Raw genomic sequence first — 17,792 nt, 5'->3', positions numbered from 1 at the left:
GCTCCATGTTTTGATTTTGAAAACACATGAACATTCCAATTGTTTTTTTCTGTGATTATTAAGAGTAAAAATACTTTTTAGTGATAGGCTAACAGAATAGCAGTGACTGCGAGTTATGATGTATCTTGCACATGTCCACAAGCTTGCTTTTTATTGATCACATGGATTAGCAGGAATAAAATGTCAACATTGCAGCAATCATTCTTGCTTTGCAGTATTTCCATTTTTCCCTCAACCATTTGACAGCACCAAGTTGCATTTTCATCAAACCCCTTTTCGTTGGTGGCCTGACATGTGTGCGTTAAAACAATACAACAGGTGAAGATTGAGCATTTTGTTCTCTTTAGATATCAAAATACAATAAAAGTCATGGCGTGCCAGTATCTTCCTTTGGTTTTCTCTCGGACCACAAAGAGTGAGACAAATGGATGTGTCAGAGCTTGATGGAGCGCTGTGATTGCTCTGCTAGGTGCAAGGCTATTACTCGACGATGTAGGCACCAGCAGAGACAAATCCTGTTTGAATCAACCACACTTAATCTGTGGAACATGACAAGACGTTTCAGATAGCAAAGACAGCAACTGAAGGAAGACTGTGACCTCACTGAGAGTTCGGAAATGGGCAAATATTCAGTGCTTGGTTTCAAATGCTGCTTTCTTGTACCCTGTTTGTCCCTCTTGAGTATGACACATCACAAGTGTTTTTTATTTATTTATTAAATCTTAAAACAATTGTATTTTGAATAAATTCATTTCAAGATAGGGTAATCGATTAAAATTAAATAGCAGATTTATGAGTTGAAAAACCCCCAACTCAAATTATATTTAAAGCTAATAATATGCACTATTGAACAAACAGTCTGGTTTTTGCTTTCCTATCTGTGAACAATTCTTCAAAGGTTTCTACGACTTTGTCAACCCTAAAAAATATCCAAATCATTTACTCCTTCCAGTTACCTCCCCTGTACTCCTCACATGGTGAGTGTTAGCCCAAAAAGCTGTCAGCGAGATGCCGAATGGGAGCACATTAGCTATCAGCCCCTGTGTGTCCCTGAAAAGAAACAACCCAATTAAGGAATCCCCCACTACTGCTTAAGCCCAGTTATGGCAGAGGTCACCGGGATGAACGCTGCCATGCTAAATCATCCTACCTTTTTCAAAGCCTCCGTTGGGGGAAGCTGAGTGTTTACAGATTATTCCTCTTTTTCCCCCCCCCACTGCTGGCCATCATGCAATATGCCGTCGGAAAACTACCTCAGTCCTCTTCAAAGGACAACATTTACTCAGTAATCGTATCAGGTGTGCAGACAGTGCTTTGAGATACGATGCAGGTTGGTTTTTCGGTTGAGCATTGCGATAAAAAGTCTTTCTTGAGAAACTGTAGAACGATACGAGTCGAGTTTATTGGTGAACTCTTTATTAGTTGCGACAGGAAGAGGTGGCATCCACATTACCGGTAGCTTGGTGCGTGAACTCTACTGCCGTAAAACGTACTGCTACAAAAGATGTTGTGACACCGTTGCGACATTTGCATTATGGGACAGAAACTGCCTTTAAAATAACAGAAACAATTTGACCTGCTGCTTCGTTCTTTCAACACCACTTTGCTGCCTTCCATATATTCACGAGCAACGCTTTTCTTGAATAAATGAGCCCTGTCAAGTGGGAGGAGTTATAATGCATGCGATTGGCTGAGATTTACCGAAAGAGTGTACCAATGTGTCACTTATCGACAAGACAAATTCCTTCTCCTCATGACGGCATTTGTAAAATAAGGTGCTTTGGACTTTGCTCCACTCTGCCCCCTCCCTCCTCTCAATTCACCCATACGGCACATGGGAACTGACTCATGTATATTTCAGCAGAGTGTTTGCCCATCCGGACTGGGACTTAATGTGGCTCCATGCAGACGCCAGATCAGACCTCTTTACCTTCACCTGACTCAGTCCGTCCTTCATTCATTCACCTTGAGCTTTTTCACAATTCGTCATAGCTTTTATAATGGAAAAGAAAGCCCATGATTTAAGTTGTACACCTCACTTGCCCCAAAATTATGAAATTGCACATGCAACTCTCACCTTCTCTCTCATCTTTTTTGTGCGTAATTCCTTGAAAGCCTACCGTGACAGCAATAACTACAGTAATTCACACTGCGTCCATGAACTTCCATGTATTATTTAATGATGATAATAATGATAAGAATAATAGTGATGATTGTTATCATCATTGTTATTATTATTATCATCATCATTATTGTTAGTTATTATTATTATCATCATTACTGTTAGAAGGAGGTTCATACATTTGTGAGTCACAGTTTATATGTCAAGCTACCACTGGTACATCACCGGCAGGCAGCTACAAGGTGGCTTACTCAACTGGCCTGATACCAGGCTGTGTCTAATATGGTGGGGATTGACTTCCTCTTGCCAGGTCCCAGGAAGAGAAGGGGATTTAAAGTATTTTACCTCCCAAGATCTTCACACCTTCCCTCAGGCCCTCTCACCTTGATGCCTTAAATATTAATGCTAAATCCATGGATAGTGGATGAGTGAGGAGGGGAGAGGGCTGACAGCTTAATCATGGAGGCGGTGGCCCTCCCCTTGCCTTTTTCTCAATACTCTGGCTGGCTGTCACCACGACCTACATGATGTAATCACCCCCATAACCCTGATATGGGTTACTGCAAACGTTGCATGGAGAGAGACGAGTGCACAGAGGAACAGGGGGGACCTCAGGGATTCTGCTGAAGAGGATCATTTAAGTAGTCGATACTCAAAGTAAGAGAGGCTCAGGTCTTACAGATGTGGGAGAAGTGCCTGCATGAAACATTGTGTTACATACAGTGCATAAGAACATGGTGTCAAACTCAGATTTTTGTCACGAGCCAGTTTGGCACTCAATTATTGTTCAAGTGAGTGTAAAGAGGGAAATAAAATTATTAGAGCTGTCAAACGATTAAAATATTTAATCTAATTAAAAATGCAACTGTCATAACTCAAATTCACTAAAAATTAATCTTGATTCCTCACGCATTTTTTATCGTTTCTGAATTTCCTTTTATATTTTTTGTCCTATTTTTCCCCATTTTAATGCTCTCATCAACATGGAATCATGAATCAGTTTTCCATGTGCAAAATGCAAATATTTACTGAAATAACAATTTCGATTTTCAATTTTTCATTTTTCGCTTTGAGCAGTTATTCATACATGATCTCTCACACAATATTACTGTCCAGCAACAACAGTGAAACAACTATTTTGTCACACAACAGCTGCTTTAACAGCTCTTTTTATGGAATCAAAACAGAGCAATATAACAGTATAAAGTGCACATCTAAGGTAAACTAGTACTCAGCCTATAGTGGATTTAAGCCATGGTTGCATACTTCGTTTTTCTCAAGTTTGCTTTAAACACAGCAGTGAGGCTATGGTGATTCTGTTGGTCCTTCTTGCGCGGAAGTCTCTCTACGGTTTTGTGTAGACATTTCGGATGACTCCACTTGGTTCGATGACAACACTGGAGACGTTTTATTTTCGCTAGGTCGCTACCACTGCACCGCTGAACTACACCGTCACTGTCAGATGAACACAGAGAAGCTCCACCCGCTCTATTTATATGGACACGGAACACTGTAACCTTCCACACAAAATAGTTCCAAACAAGTAACAATTGTGTATACATCATATACCTGTATGATACAGGTAACTTTGGTCTTGTCAGTGGAGCAATCTGGCAACTTTTTAAAAGTAAACTTTCCATTCATTAACTCTTTAAGTATCCGTTTTCGGTGTCTCGCGCTGCTGTGGCTGGCAAAACAAACGTGCGTGGACCTATGCAGCGCGCTTTTTGTTTTGTTTCTGGTTTATTTATAGAGCAACGTAACATCCGCTGTGACATGTGCCGCGTTAATCTCGCGAGAAAATTTTTTATCCCGTTAAAATTAATTTGAATTAATGCCAATAAAAACGCGCTAAACTGACAGCTCTAAATAATATTGCAAAACTTCATTGACAATTTGTCAATTGTGTGCATATTTTAGCAAGGATCACAGAAGGTGACACATGATTTACTTTCAAGGGACGCATAAAATGACGTAGCAGGCCGGATCCGTCCCCCGGGCCTTGAGTTTGACACCAGTGTTCCAACTGCAGTAACTACACGAACTTGCTTGGCAATTTAAAGCATCAAAGTAAAGTTGTCAGCAGATGTGAGAGGCTCAACATCTCATCGAGTCAAGTAGGGACGTTGATTTATAGTGAGACACTTTGCTGAGAAGTGGACTTGAGCATCATCAGAGCAGGCAGTGACATGCCAAATGTTAAGAAGGGCAACAGCAATGCCTTGTCTTTTGGTCACTGTTGTTCCACACAAAGGGTAAGCAACAAGAATGTGACTGAGAGAAGCGTTGTTTTCGTAGAAAATGCACATGCGCAAAAATTGTTCCATTTAAATTTTTGTGGCAGTTTAAGTTTAGCTTAAAGTGTTTAATTTGGCAGACGGCACTAAACCTCGCTGGGCATCCTTGCAGATCAGGGCATTTTCTATCACACGCCCGCGGTGCACCTGATAATTTGGTGACAGAAAGTAGACTAGACTTTAGACCAGCTCGAACAGGTCTCAGTTGTGGTGAAGGTGGTGTAATGCAATTTTAGTGGACTTGTGTGTGGGTGGGGGGGGGGGTCATCTATACAGATGCACAGTTGGGGGTGGAGGGCGCTCGACAATGATCTTTTTGCAGTTGCTGAAAACGTACATTGGCGTGCCGATCTTCTGCATAGACTCCAGAGCTCCGCACACTTCACTTGAGCTGACTTTAAAAATAATGAGGAGTCGCAACAATTGGCTGGCAATCAAGTCGGCTGCATTCACTCTCAAAACAGCGCAAACGCCCATTTCTAACTTCGTACATCGAAAGAAAATACCAAAAGAAAGAAATCTCCAGCCATGCACAAAGTTAGATCTTGCATGAAAATAAGGCCCCCAGACTTTTGTTTACTGTAGGTCCACTCAAAAGGAAGCAACAATCAGAAGATGACTCAGAAATTTGAGGATTATCACAAAGAGATGATGGGAACGCATCATAGTTTACCTAAGTGTTCTATGATTAAAACTACATACAAAAATGTAATGGATCAGAAAAAAATCTATAAAGCAATATTATTATTGAGTGCTGAATGGATATTCTGTAAAACGTCCAAATCATTGCCATTTTTATTTCAGTAAAGCAACACCTTCATATGACATGACACCTGTGTTCACATTTTCAGTCAGGTAGGATAGCAGAATTGTGCTTGAGGCACCTTGTCTGAGCGGAATGGAAATCTCCTTTTTGAGTAGTAGACTGTGTTCGGCACAGTGCATGCAATCATTTTTCTCTTGTATTGGAGCACTGGCAACCAAAGGTGAAATGAGGTCCAAATGCACAGTGAAATTTTATTCACTCAGCATTGCTATGCTTTCCTGTAGATCCTGTGTGTATTTATACTTATTAGAGCTACTGCTGGACATATGGACTAATGGCCACCCAATTTTCTTCCCCCCAGTTCACATTTAAGGGAGTGAAATATTGCGGTGACTTGGCTGGGAAGGGAAAGCAAGTGACAAGAAAAGATTGAACCACATTAAAAAAGCCTCCTAAGAGATGTGATCTCATTATGTGTTTCCAAGTTACCTTGTTTCCCATGAGGCCAGAGAGGCGTCTGACCGAAAACAAAAACGTATGCGTCACTATAATCGATCTGGTCGATGCAACAAAGACCCCCCCCCCCCCCAAAAAAAACCCCCAAACAAACAAACAAAAAAAAAAAACCAACATGGAGAGTAAATACAGTAATTGTAATAGTTGGGCACAGAACCCTTACCCCATTTATAGGATACGTCTTCCATCCGAGCTCTCCTAGCACAGACGTTGTATCCAGCAGCACAACTGAAATGAAAAAGAGGGGGGGGGGGAATCCACCTATTATCCATCTGTCAGCGCACAAAAGTTCCATTTTCACACTGGAAATTGAAATATCAGTCATAAACATGTTCATTTAGGCATTTTATCATAACAGGAATGAGTTTTCTTGGATGAATATTTATCAGCGTGGCAACACAAAAACGAGGAACAACAGTGCTGCCACTTGCCACACAATTTTGGGACTGATAGATTGCCCTCAAATTGCTGTCAACAGTCCGTTCCCTTGCCTGCCATCCACTGTTTTGAGTCATTTTTAGCCACAATCTCGGTTTCCTTTGCTGTGCGACCGACTGAGATATAAACACAAATCCAGCTGGAATCCAACCTTGCTATGGAAATACTCTGTGTTTGAACAAATGATTTGATTTATAATTGAAAATAGTTCCCATGACGTGTCATTTCATCAAAAAATATCCCGAGGACCGTGAATGAAAGTTTATTTTCACATTCTTTAGAGATCAGCTGAAATCAGCATGCTTTCAGGGGGGTGCTCCCATCTCATGCAAATGAACCACTGCTCATCCCACTCCCCTTTAATATTTATACCCCTTTAGAAATCCATCCATCCATCCATTTTCTGATCCGCGTATCCTAACAAAAGGTCTCGGAGTGTGTTGGGGCCTATCCCTGCTTTCTTTGGGTAGTACACCCGAACCCTTTGCCAGCCAATCGCAGGGCACACATAGACGAACAACCATCCGCGGTCACACTCACACCTCGGGACAATTTACAGTGATCAATTAACCCACCATGCAGGTTTTTGGAATGTGGGAGGAAACCACAGTACCCGGAGAAAACCCATGCAGGCATGGGCAGAACATGCAAACTCCACACAGGAAGACCGGGACCGGAATTGAACCTTGCACCTCTGCACTATGAGGCCGGTGTGCTAACTAGTCGACCACAGGGCTGCCCCTTTCGAAATCATTTATCAAAAAAAGTGACGAGTGACTTTTAGAAACAGCCAAAACAGGAAACGTTCATCCTCTCTCCAGACTGCAATTGAATCACACTTGTGCAAAACTAGGACGATCAGACAGTCAAAACCAGCAATTGTATTGCTATTGGGGGAAGCAGCACGTTATTCCGCCAAGTACCACCTAAAACAATATAGTTAGCATTCCAAGTGCCATCATTATGACCGATACTGGAAAAAAGTAGCATTTTAGACTTAAGTGTTCATCAAAAACAGTAAAGAATGAACAAAAAAGTAGAGTTAATATTACTGTCAGCCACGCTACCATTTTTAATATTGATGCTGCATTATAGTAATATTTAAAAAAAACCAGCAATACTGTTGTGATGATTCAGTTAAATTGGATTCCACATCAGTTAAAGGACAATACTACAGTCAAAAAAGTTTCAAAACAAATATTTCTTAAAAATTTGATGGAAATACGACTAGCCTGCACTTGGGCTGTGATTCTTTTACTTACCACTAGAGAGAATCTGCATACCAATTCCCACACTTTCAGTTATTGTGTGCATCAGTGCATGTGGTGCATGCAGCAGACAGATCACCAAATCATCAAGAGAAGTCAATTTTAAGGATTCATGCGTCTTTATTAGGACTGGGCAAGTACCAATACCAGGTACCAATATCAGGCTGATCCGGCCTAATTTCAAGCTATCGGGTATACATGCGGGATGATGACCAGCCAACGATATTTTAGACAAAAAAATAATACGAAGAAAATCTCACATCAAGTAAGTATTCCTTGCCAATAATTGATGCTACTCTGTGGCCGCGACACACCTGTGAATCGTCACGCCTACTTCAGAATGATCTGTCATTTAGTTCATTTAGATTTAATGTATTTTAAGTACAAGTAATATCAGTACTTGGTATCGCTATCTGTTGAAAAAAAACCCACTCGTACTGTATTGGTCTGAGAAATGTGGTATCGAACATCTCTAGTTTTATCAAGCAATTATGATCAATATTTTTATGCCAATGTCTCGGAGAGATTAAGAAAGAGCAAGAATGATACTGCACGCTAGACTTGAAGTGGTTTGAATCGCATAACAAATGTCTCTGCTCTGAGTCATCAAAGTAGAATCTGATGATAACAGAACCGCACACTTCCTAAATCTGTCCGCGAGCGACTGTTGACTGACAATATTACATGACGAATTGCACATAAACACACACAAGCTTACACACGCGCACTTCTGGCAAATCAAAGCTTTATCAGTGTTTTATAACAACGTCCATGTAGAGCTGTGAAAGTGGCCTGTAGGGCTGCAAGGGGGAGACAGTCTGATTATTCCGACCACTTTTTCCAATGCACGATATTTCCTGTATAAATCAGCAGCCATTACACTTGGAGAGTGTGAATTGCAACTGACAGCGCTTCAAATAACAACTCAGCGCTGTATACATCATCGTCATTTATAAACTGCTGTGTTCGAGGAGAAGTGACATTTACATCTCTGTGGAGGTTCTCTGACAAGGCTGAGGCAAGCAGAGAAGAAAATTGGACTTTTTTTTTTTTTTTGCGGCATTTATGAGCCAATCCAGCAGTAAAGGAGCCTACAGTGGTGCTGCAACTGCATCATCGGATTTGTTTGGTTCATTGATGTATGCCCGCCTTTTTAAAAAGCTGATCTGGGAAGACACGCACGCATGCGGCAGCGAGAAGGAGGCGGACAACCAGTACACTCTTTCGCAAGTTTCTACAGTCCCACTTTCACAGTTTTTCGGCAAAATTATTCCCTCCATTTTTTGTGGTCTACTTCGTAGGAGAGCCTTGCATCCATAAATCTGATAAACAGTACAGAAAATAGATGGAAGTCTCTTTTTGTAACCTCATTGTTTTGCTGCATCTGTATCTTGTTTTAAATGCAGCCCATGTCTGCCTTGCCATGTTCAGTTTTTGTTTTCAACAAATCAGCATTTTACTTTTTTTTTTTTTTTTACATTTTTCTTGTGTCTTTTTGTGTCATGCATATTATACTGAGTTTCCCCTGTAGCTCTCGGTTTTTGTTGGATAATTCATTCGACCTTACCGTCACTCCAAAGAATTCATGTTTTGGATTATTTTTTCGCGAGTCAGATTTTCCTGGTGAATTTATCCCTGTAGTATGTTTACCTTTTTGCAAATGAGGTTACCACTGCCTTTTCCTTTTGCGGGTGGCTAATTATTTTTGAATTGACACTTCCTTTGATGTTCAGTGAATGAAGTCAGTAATGTTTTAATTTAAGACAGTTTCAAGTGCAGTTCAGAGTTGATCGGCTAATTTTTGAATTGGGATCATTTCAAGTGTGGAGTCGGTTAAAGTGTGAAAAGGGCACTTTGAGGACCCACTTGCTGCTCTCGACGTATGATGGCCTGATGCATTTCTGCCATGTCAGCGTGAATTTAAATTTCTCATCCACACAGATAATACCTTTTGAATTATTTTCGACACTCAGAAACAGTCTGAAAACTTGCTACAGACACATAGTATATTACATCTTGTGTGACATCATAAAGAATTTCCCCGCAAATTAAGTCAAGACCGACTTTGTGTAACATCACAACCATAGTGGAGCCACTGAAGTGAGAGTAACAAACCTCAGTTCATCGTTTGAATTTGTCTTTTTATTCTACAATCAGAAGACCCTATGCCGCCTTGAAACTCACAATTTTTATTCAAAATCCTTTTTACAGTCATGACAAAACAAATAACGTGTGCAAATAGCAAGCAGAGCGTAAGCACTAAACTTTTAATTTGCCCCTTACATGAGCACTGATTCATTGGAAAACATGTCCTGCAAGATTACGATATCAATTAAAGAATGATTTAGCATCTAGACTGGCATACGAGCCTTTATGTTGAATTTCTTCGACGTTTGCCCTCTCTGCTCTTTGAGTTTGGTTTAATATTTGCTTCACGGTAGCTTGATTTGGAAGAGCTCCCTTTTCTCTCTGTCTCCCTGTGCCTGTGGATGTCACGTCAGGGCCACTGCCAGGTTGAACAGACTAGCTGGCAAAAGCCAATGGTTTAATTGGCCATCATTAGGCCACATTGCGCTGCTTACCTGCCCAGTACCTTCCCGAGGGGATGGCCTGATTATTGAGGGTTGGCCGGCTTTCTAACGCACTGCGGTGGGCATTTTCAATGTCTTTGAAGAAAAAAAAAAAACATCCGATGAATATGAGGGGAGAGAACACTACTCATTTGTGGGGACAATTAAGATGCATCGGTTTAACTCAAATATTACTGTCGTAAAGAGGGAATGAAAAATGGAGTATTATTAGCCTCAATCTGAATCCATTGGGGACGGATTTACATTTCGCCGTGGTTTTATACGTCGCGCGTCCACGCTTTGTAGTTCCAAAAGAGTACATTACCTCACCAGTGTGCGTTCAACTGGCCTCAATATACAATACATATCCATCAATCCCTTGGCCTATCCTCTATGGAGTTATCTTTCAGGAGGGCACCCACAGACTCTGCCTGGAGCAGGCGGTCCGCCGGGACTTCAACTGGTTTGATATAAATAGAACATGAGCCGGCCAACTCACAAATAAATGGAGCTCTAGCGGAATGATGACATCGCCTGTCTGTCCTAGAGCCTCCGCACGCCTTACAAACACCCTGAAATAGCATCATATTCGTCGGCGGCCTCTTACAGCTCCTACTTCATGTCAATTTGCATTCTTCCAAAAACTGTGATACGGCCATTGGCGAGTCACTACTGACCGCCGTCAATTTAGCAGGTGGACAAGCAATGTTGGTACTTTTCGAATAAAGGGACACCATTAAGAAATGTTTCCTGAATGCTGATTAGATGGCAATGGCGCATCACTAAAAAGATCTTAACTGCTTCTGTGCATCATATGAACTTTTACTGAGTTGCTTTAAATATTCTCTCGAGTCCTCAAACCCAAACCTGCCGACGAGGCACTTATTCCAAATGTTCACGCTGACATAATAGCCATGTTTCATGATGCGTCAACATTGTACTCAATGTACGATTTGCTCTGATTAACCCCCCGCTCCCCTTTTTTCCCCCTCGTTTATTACGACACTCATCTACAACCGCAATGAGCTATGCCACTTCAAATATGGAACCGGTGTCCCATATGGAAGAGTAATATTAATATTTTATTTAGATGTTATATGATAAAGGATGGCGGCCCGTTAGTCCAGTGGTTAGCACGTCGGCTTCACAGTGCAGAGGTGCCGGATTCGATTCCAGCTGCGGCCTCCCTGTGTGGAGTTTGCATGTTCTCCCGGGCCGGTTTCCTCCCACGTTCCAAGAACATGCATGGCAGGCTGATTGATCACCCTAAATTGTCCCGAGGTGTGAGTGTGAGCGTGGATGGTTGTTCGTCTCTGTGTGCCCTGTGATTGGCTGCCAACCGATTCAGGGTGTCCCCCGCGTACTGCCCGGAGACAGCTGGGATAGGCTCCAGCACCCCCCGCGACCCTAGTGAGGATCAAGCGGTTCGGAAGATGAATGAATGAATGATAAAGGATAAGTTTAGACACCATCACAAATGTTTTTTTTTTGTTTTTTTTTGCTATGTTTCACCGACAACTGTGAGGAGCTTCAAGGAGCTGTCCGGCATCCCCTCGGCAAAGAATGCATCTCAGAGGAAATATGGAGAAGTGAAGTAAAGCGAAGCAGAAAATTTGAACCGTTCTCTCCAGTGATCATTTTGGCCAATGTGAGGTTGCTCGCCAACGGATGAATTAATAACATGAAAGGAGTTTGTCTTCGCTCCCTCCTCTACAAAGACCACAAGGGATGGCAGATGCCACATTTTTTAAAACTCCACTCGAATTTAATAACAAGTTAAATAAATAATTGTGAAATGAGAAATGTACTTTCGTGCTTCAATTATTCATGCGATGACTTAAATAATCGATTAGTCCGTCAATTGTTTTGTTGATTAATTGATGAATCAGAAGCACATAAAACAATGGTGTTGTAATGTGACAGTGCAAAAAAAAGTGCAAAAAACATAAATTATGATGACATTATAATTCAGGTACTGCTTTCGATTGTAGCATGTCAGAAAATGGGTGAAGATGTTGATCATTGTTTTCCAAAGCAAAAGCAGATGGTTGCATATGTCTTAGAAAAAAAACAAAGATAATCATTTTGCTTTGATAGAAGACTGCAGAAATGTGAGAGTATTTATGTTGAGAGACTGAAATTCTGAGGATTTGGACAATTTTGAGTTAAAGTATCTAAACAATTGATTATCTAAATAATTATTGATGGATTTGACAAGCAATTAGGCAGTTAATAGTTGCTCGATAATGTGTTTGTTGATTTTTGTTTTTACTACTCTAAGAATTTTTTTTTAAGATTAAACAAACCATCTCTGTGAACCTTTTACCCCTTACTAATCCACATAGGTCTCCGAACATCAGGATTTCAAACCTGCCTTAATCAAGTTTTCAGACTTTTGAAACTTTATGCATCTTCACATAAAGGTTTTGCAAAATTACATGAGAAAAATATTCCGTAAAAATTACTATAACCAATGTCTCTTTTGAGAAATCAACTCAACTGGTTAAAATGATTCCCTTTACAAGACATTGGCAATGGCAACAATGTCGTCTGTGCCCGAACACACTTTGCTTTTTTGCAAACTATTACTAGCGTTAATCCAGTGTTAAAAAAAAAAAGTTACATACGTTGCACCATGCTGTAACTTTTATCATGTGATGTGATACCACTCCACGCTTCATTTTCGATCGACTATGGTGTGAATGAAGCAGCTACATTCATAGTACAGTATTCTGCAATCAAACTCCGGTGAGAAAGACGAGGCGTTGTGAACGTAGCATTGGACACAGAGGAGGTGCTGCAGAAGTTTGTTTTTAAACAGGGATATTTTAATTAGAAAAATGTATTTAATGCCTAGGATGTGCAACACTCTGTCACAGTTGCAGTCACTTCTTTTTAAAATTGTGTTAGCGCAAGTCACATTATGTCTTGGGGTTTTAACACTTTCAGTCATGTCATATGATGTATAGTTTTTTTATTACTGTATAGCCAAAATATAGTTTGGAAATCAGACACATTCATGTTATCCGTAATAACTAGGGGGAATGGTGAAAACTCTTCCGGAAAATGAGAAAAAATCTAAACTTTGAGAAAAAAAAAATCAGCAAATTTGAGTCTGCAGGGGTCAACTGTAGTTTTAAGTTGCAATACCACCAATCACCACTAGATGGCAGACATGTAATGGTTGCACTTAGAATGGGTCTTATACTGCCCTATCCGCCAACGTGAGTAGGCCAAATGTTTTTTGCAGATTTGTAATAATATAAGAGGAAACCTAGTACCTCAAAAATATTTGCATTTTCAGTGAGTTGATTTCTGTGAACTAATGTACAAAATGAGTTTTTGCACCTAATGTTGGTTTCTTGGCCAGCATTATTGTGTCATCCTTGAGTGGTATCTTTCGTGCCAAACAGCCCTTGCAACCCAGTAGCACTGATGAAAAGCTGTGCCCCCTTCCAACATTTAAGTTGCCCATCCTTGACATCTATAAATATCTGTGGTTATTATTGACAACAAATTCAGAAGCATCAAACAGTATCCAAGAAGTAGCTCTCGTTTTTGAAAAGGTTGCTGACTCCTTGGCTACTGCATACATTTATGGTGATGAAATGTAATTTACCGTAGTGTTCAGTGGATGATTAAAGACTGGCTCCTAAGCATTCACCTATATACTGTATAACGAGGTCAAGGACACATGTAAAGCGAGAGGCAATAAAGACAAAAAATAAAAAAATAAAAATGTGCATCAACTTGGGGATCATTTTAAAGAGAGAAGGGCTGCGGTGGTGATGTCCCAACTTTCCAAAGTCGCAGATACATGTGCATACTGTACATTTTACCGCCAAAACCGTCAAAGAAAAATCTTTGTTGCATAGCATCATTAACAGTTTATACATACATTTTGAATGAATTATTTTTACATTGAAATGCATTGGTCTAACGATATATTTAGAACTGAGCGGGGAAAAGAAACCAGGTTATTTTCTCCGCATTAAGAATTCAACTGCACGCATGAGCTCCCTCGGCATGCAAGTTGACGTTTTGATGCCTTGATTGGCGAATTGATTTTTCCTCCTGAATAGAATTAAAGGCTTCAAAATTGATATAAACTGAACAAACCACCGAGAGCGACATAACTTATAATAATTCCCACGTTTATTGCAAACGCACACTTTGCATTTTGTTGTACTTTGTTCATACTGGTCCAACAGCAACAGAATGACTGAGTATATTCCCGACATATAATTGTGGCTGCCTTTAGACTTTCTCACAAAGTCTGTTAGATCCTCCCCATGACTCACACGTTGGCCAAGGATGGATTACATCCCCGATTTGTAATTCCTGAAACTCTGCCTCCCGTAGAACAATCACATTCTCAGCAATGTCTGAAATAAGGAACACAGACCTTGTCTTCAGATTACTTTTGTGCTGTCTAAAAACATCTCAATGAATCAGGGTAGTGAATTGGATTCATGAATTGTCATTTTTGAGAAAATTGCTGCTGTCATCTTAATGGGTGGGGGGGGGTGGAGACAAGTTAATGATGGACTGAATGTCGACGTGAAAGTGTTGCCGTGCCAGCTTACAGATAGCTTTGTCGTTTTTGTTTTAATTGTTCTCCCAACAGCCAGGAAAGGTCCTATTTTTTTTTCTTTGAAATTCCAGGCCTGATTTCCATAGCAGCAATTTACACATGGGTGTCTGGGTGGAATCGTGTGAGCTTCTGTTTCCCATCAGCAGTACGGCTAAGCAATGAAAGGAAAACGGGATTTCAGGGAAAAAAAAAACATTTTCACAATCACAGGTGGACTGGAGACTATCTTGGACCTGGATGCTGTGGACCACATCAACTAGCTGTGCAACTTCATCATATCGTGCCTTATGCAGTAGACGGCCGCCATTCGTCTGTATAACGTTGCTGAAAGAATGATCATCAGTGACAACGCAGAGGAACCCCTAATGCCATACACAATACATGTCTGTGTGTTTTTGTATTTATTGTTTGTTTTTTTAATTATCATTTAATACATGGTGACGTTATGGGCCATTGACTCAATTTATTCCATCTCTTAATCATAATTGCGGGGAAAAGAAATGATTGATTTATCTTTATTTTTAATACAATTTTAATGGAATAGAATAATCTCATTCCTTTTGGGGTTTGTGTCATATTGAACCAAATATCAGATTGCATGACATTAGTCATTCCAAACCAGGGTGGCATGAAACACAATCACAAGTGCCACTGAACATCTAATTCCAATTAATTCATCAGAAAATTCACAACACATTTTTGTTCGTAATCGACGAACCTATAGTGACAGGCAGATCAATCAAATGCTTTTGGTGCAATAAACAAAACAAAATAAGCCGCGGCTTCCTGCCAATATATTAACTTTATGTTCACAGGACCAGTTTTCACTCCGTTTGTTGGTAAATAGAGACAACATCCTAATTATTTTAGTCTTCATACTTTATGGTGAGATTTTTCTCATCTAAAACGGGCCACTGTGTTCAGTCGTGGTTGGGAATCAGTGCCCTATCTCATACTATGCCGACTAACTCAGACTGAATCAACAGTGCTGACAGTGCAGACAAGCAGTGCACTTGTCACTTTTGCCTCAAGATGCAATTAATCAACAACCATTTCCGTGCAATCAGCAGAAGTATTAACAATCCAGCATACGATTACCAAACTCATTGGAAAAATCCTGGGAAGAACACACACCGACAAACGCAGCCGATCAAAACACACATCCTCAGTCCAGAAATCATGGGATTATTTTCTAACTAGCACATGACAATACACGGTACAGCCGCACACTTTGAATTCAATTGGGCAATGACCTAACAAAATCAAAACCGGTACAAAACTGTGGTGAGAAACATTGACACACATGTGATGACACTTAACAAATCTTCCCACTGAGCTCCACCACTCGGTGAAAGATGACGGCAATCGTGCCAAGAATTCTTCGCGTATGTGGTCAATATAGAAGCATGAAGGACCGAAGCCAGCGGACACCATTCACTCATTCGACACATGTAGGGATATAAAACAAAAAAAAACTAAGTTGGTTTATCGAAGCTAGATAAAGTACTAAAATACCTGAAAGGACAAATCGATAATCGTCACTAAGACGACTGATGGCTGGCAATACTTTGACTTGCATCCACGTCATTACAAAAACAGCAGACATGCACAGAGGAACGTGTGGGAGTGTGAACACAATCACAGACACTACACACAAATGTACACCATGCCTGAGACCTTAAACACATTGGCGCAGACACGCAGCCCAAAACACATGGAACCATCATTTGTCCCAACATCTTGTAAACGGAGTTAATGTGAACTCCACACTGGATTTTACCGGTTGTTTACTCTGAGCCACTTTTGTTTTCACCACCTACCATGAAACTGATATGCAAGATGACACACTCACACATGAACATTCTCATTTTGTCGCTCACTTATTCAGTGCAACTATGCTTGTCCTGTTGTGTGTACGCGTGTACTGAAGTGTAATTAAATCAGGTCACCCACACCGAGCTTACATTTTATCATCTTCTATTATTACGCCTCCACATCAATCCTATTTTATTGCTGTGAATTTGTCATCATGTCAGATTTTTCTATACCGGCATGTTTGTGTACTAATAAATCGAGAAAGTTTGAAATACATTTTCATATTTGAAAAGAGACACAAATGAAACAAAATGTTTGTCAACCCAACACTTTGAGCTACATTCATATGTCTGCAAATTTTAAATGATAATATTTGAGACAAGTCAAAGTGTTTTAATGCAGACATATTTAGAATTTAGATGAGGGGCTATTTGGATGATTCTAAACGTAAAACATTTGATTCTTCACATTAGCAGTTTAAAATGTATTTCAGAACTAGTTTAAAAAGAACAATTCTATCCTCCAGTTTCTAAAGCACAACCACAATCCAAAAGTTAGACAAATATTTTACACATGCATGCGAGTTAGGGATGTCTAGTCAAAGACTTTTTGCATTCATGCATTGTAAACGCGTCTCCGATGAAGACACAAGATGCTGCATGTGTAAAAGTGTCTCACCTTGGTTACAGTGGCCACAGCGAGTGAGGACAATTCCAAGAAAAAGTACAACGGGGACAAATCGTGGTCCGACACTCATATCTGCTGTAACATCGGTCACCGACTGCAGCGGAGCCGAGAGCGTGCGTGGCCGGGAAGAAAAAACAATCGACGACAGGGTCGTCCAAAAAAAAGCACCACCTGCTCTGCTCCTGATTACATTTAGTCCCGTTGGTTGCTCATCACGAGATCCATCCCTTCACCGTGCAGCAGCAATAAAGGTGCCAAGAGGTAAGTTGACAAAAGATCAATTATCAATCATCAAACAATAAGCTGCTTCAAAACTTCGCACATTTCCTAAGTTACTGCGGCACTTTCAGCATCGCGCAAATATCTTTGCACTGAGGCTTCATCGCGCGCGCGACGGTTGTCCCGATCGTGTTCCGAGATGTGCCTCCTGTCCGGACCGCTGCTGCAGCGAGCGAGGTTCTGAAAGGATGACGATTGAAGAGGGCGCAGGAGGAGGAGGAGGAGATGATCGAAGCACGCGGCGACGGAGACTGTGCGCATCTGTACAGGAGGATCGGCACTAGAGGGGGTTAGCTGACAAGGCAACGTGCGCGCGTGCGAGTGCGTGTTTGTGTGCGTCAGGAGACCATGGTAGGGGACGGACGGGTTTGTGCCATGTGCTTCCAGAAGATTACAGTAGCATCATATGCTGAACCGGAATAACCAAGATAACTATAACC

At 40.8% G+C, this 17,792-nt stretch overlaps 1 protein-coding gene across 2 annotated transcripts in view; it reads right to left on the bottom strand.

Moving 5' to 3' along the window:
* LOC147197996 (ephrin type-A receptor 6-like) overlaps nucleotides 1-17,592 on the bottom strand; it is a 117,018-nt gene extending 99,426 nt beyond the window's left edge. For both annotated transcript variants that reach the window (XM_086124503.1, XM_086124506.1), the window contains exons 1-2: nucleotides 17,065-17,592; nucleotides 5,865-5,929 (exon numbers count right to left, since the gene is read on the bottom strand). In XM_086124503.1, coding sequence (XP_085980629.1) covers nucleotides 5,865-5,929; nucleotides 17,065-17,143 — 144 coding nt within the window. In that variant the 5' untranslated portion in view covers nucleotides 17,144-17,592. The remainder of the gene's footprint in view (nucleotides 1-5,864; nucleotides 5,930-17,064) is intronic.
* Between the last annotated feature and the right edge of the window lie 200 nt (nucleotides 17,593-17,792).

This window comes from Hippocampus guttulatus, chromosome 11 (assembly GCF_054856545.1).
Source record: "Hippocampus guttulatus isolate MCC_2025c chromosome 11, RoL_Hgut_1.0, whole genome shotgun sequence".
NCBI lineage: Eukaryota > Metazoa > Chordata > Actinopteri > Syngnathiformes > Syngnathidae > Hippocampus > Hippocampus guttulatus.
Note: the sequence above shows the minus strand (reverse complement) of the source record. Positions and strands in the feature narration are given on the sequence as shown.